At 55.3% G+C, this 1,958-nt stretch overlaps 1 protein-coding gene across 1 annotated transcript in view; it reads right to left on the bottom strand.

The window, feature by feature from the left end:
• Positions 1–698: 698 nt before the first annotated feature.
• Positions 699–1,958, bottom strand: part of LOC105991898 (protein TsetseEP-like) — a 29,447-nt gene continuing 28,187 nt past the window's right edge. The window contains exons 8-10 of the mRNA XM_013024642.1: positions 1,556–1,620; positions 966–1,096; positions 699–810 (exon numbers count right to left, since the gene is read on the bottom strand). Of these exons, the coding sequence (XP_012880096.1) occupies positions 699–810; positions 966–1,096; positions 1,556–1,620 (308 nt within the window). The remainder of the gene's footprint in view (positions 811–965; positions 1,097–1,555; positions 1,621–1,958) is intronic.

Genomic DNA, 1,958 nt, shown 5'->3' with positions numbered 1-1,958 from the left:
GGGGTCCGGTCATGGGGCCTGAACTCTGGGCCTGGGCGCTGTCCCTCAACTCTTCAGCTCAAGGCTAGCACTCTACCACTTGAGCCACAGCGCCACTTCGGCTTTTTTTTTCTTTTTTGCTTATGTGGGGCTGAGGAATTGAACCCAGGGCCTCGAGCATGCAAGGCAAGAGCTCTACCACTGAGCCACCTTCCCAGCCCCAGGAGAAATATTTTTCTTTGAGGAAATTTCCGCCCTCACTCTATAACTAAAACTCTATAACTTTACTCTTGAATGAGGATCATCTAGTCTTACAAACTCCTCTTACAGTGTAATTCAATGATTGTGTAAGAATTTGTGTAACAATCTGGCAAACTGAATTTCTTCTTTCTATGTTGGCTTCCAGAAGAGGGAAGATGGCATTGTGACAATTGCAAGTGTGCAGATGAATGCTTGGGTTTGTGTCATGGCTAGTCTTGTGACCAGCAGATTGCTGAATGTCTTCTAACCTGTTTCCTTCTCTGCTAGAAAGTATTGATCATCTTCACTTTACAAGATGACCCTCAGTACCAACATGCTTCGTTTCTATTAGAGAAAAGCAAACACTTGAGCTTGCATAAACATAACTTATTTTGGGGACCAATACAGGAAATGGCAAATTCACACGGCCTGGGCCCTGTGGTGAATCAGTGGACAGCACTTCATCCCTGAGAATTGGGTCAGGGTCTGGGTCTGGGTTGTGGGTCTGGGTCTGGGACTGGGTCTGGGTCGGGGTCGGGTTTCTGGGTGTGGGTCTGGGTGTGGGAATGGGACTGGATCTGGGTCTGGGGTCTGGGTTTTGGTCGGGATCTGTGTATAGGGTCTGAATCTGGGTCTGGATTCTGGGTCTGGGACTGGGTCTATGCTTGGGGTCTGGGATCAGGGTCTGGATCAGGGACTGGGTCTGGGTCTGGGTCTGGATTCTGGGTCTGGGACTGGGTCTGTACCTGGGGTCTGGGGCTGGGGCTGGGACTGGATCTGGGTCTGGGCTCTGGGACCTGGGGTCTGGGTCTGAGTCTGAGTGTGGGACTGGTTCTGGGTCTGGGACTGGGTCTGGATCAGGGTCTGGGTCTGGGGTCTGAGGTCTGGTTCTGGGACTGAGTCTGGGTCTGGGACTGGGATCTGGGTCTGGGGCCTGAGCCTGGGGTCTGGGGTCTGAGTCTGGGTCTGGGTCTGGGAATGAGTCTGGGTTCTGAGTCTGGATATAGGTCTGGGTTTTGGTCTGGGATCTGGGTGTGGGTTTGAGTCTGGGACTGGGTATGGGTCTGGGACTGAGTCTAGGTCTGGGGTCTAGGATCTGGGTCTGAGACAGGTCTGAGTCTGGGGTCTTGGGTCTGGGTCTGGAACTGCTTCTAGGTCTGGGTCTGGGGGTCTGGGGCCTGGGACTGGGTCTGGAGTATGAGACTGGGTCTGGCTCTGGGTCATGGTGTGGGTGTGGGATGTGGTCTGGGGTCTGGGTCTGAGATCTGGGGTCTGCGGTCTGAGGTCTGAGTGTTGGACTGGGTCTGGGTCTGGGATGTGGTCTGGGGTCTGGGACTGGGTCTGAGTCTGGCTCTGGCTCTGGGTCTGGGAATGGATCTGGGAATGGGTCTGGGCCTGGATCTGGGGTCTGGGATCTGGGTCTGGGTCTGAGGACTAGGTCTGAATCTGAGAATGGGTCTGGGTCTGGTGTAGTTCTTGGTCTAGGACTGCGTCTGGGTCTGGGTCTGGGTCTGGGTCTAGGGTCTAGGGTCTGGGGTCTGGAAATGCGGCTTGGGCTGGGGTTGGGGGCTGGGGTCTGAGGCTGGGACTGCGACTGGGTCTGGATCTGGGTCTGGGGTCTGGGTCTGAGGTCTGGATCTAGGAATGCATATGGGTTTGGGTCTGGAGGTCAGGGGTCTGAGAATGGGGCTGGGGCTGGGGTCTGGGGTCTGGGTCTGGGACTGGGTCTAGTTCTGGGT

The sequence above is a fragment of the Dipodomys ordii genome, unplaced genomic scaffold (genome assembly GCF_000151885.1).
Source record: "Dipodomys ordii isolate 6190 unplaced genomic scaffold, Dord_2.0 Scaffold78, whole genome shotgun sequence".
Taxonomy (NCBI): Eukaryota; Metazoa; Chordata; class Mammalia; order Rodentia; family Heteromyidae; genus Dipodomys; species Dipodomys ordii.
This window is presented reverse-complemented; position numbering and strand designations above follow the sequence as displayed.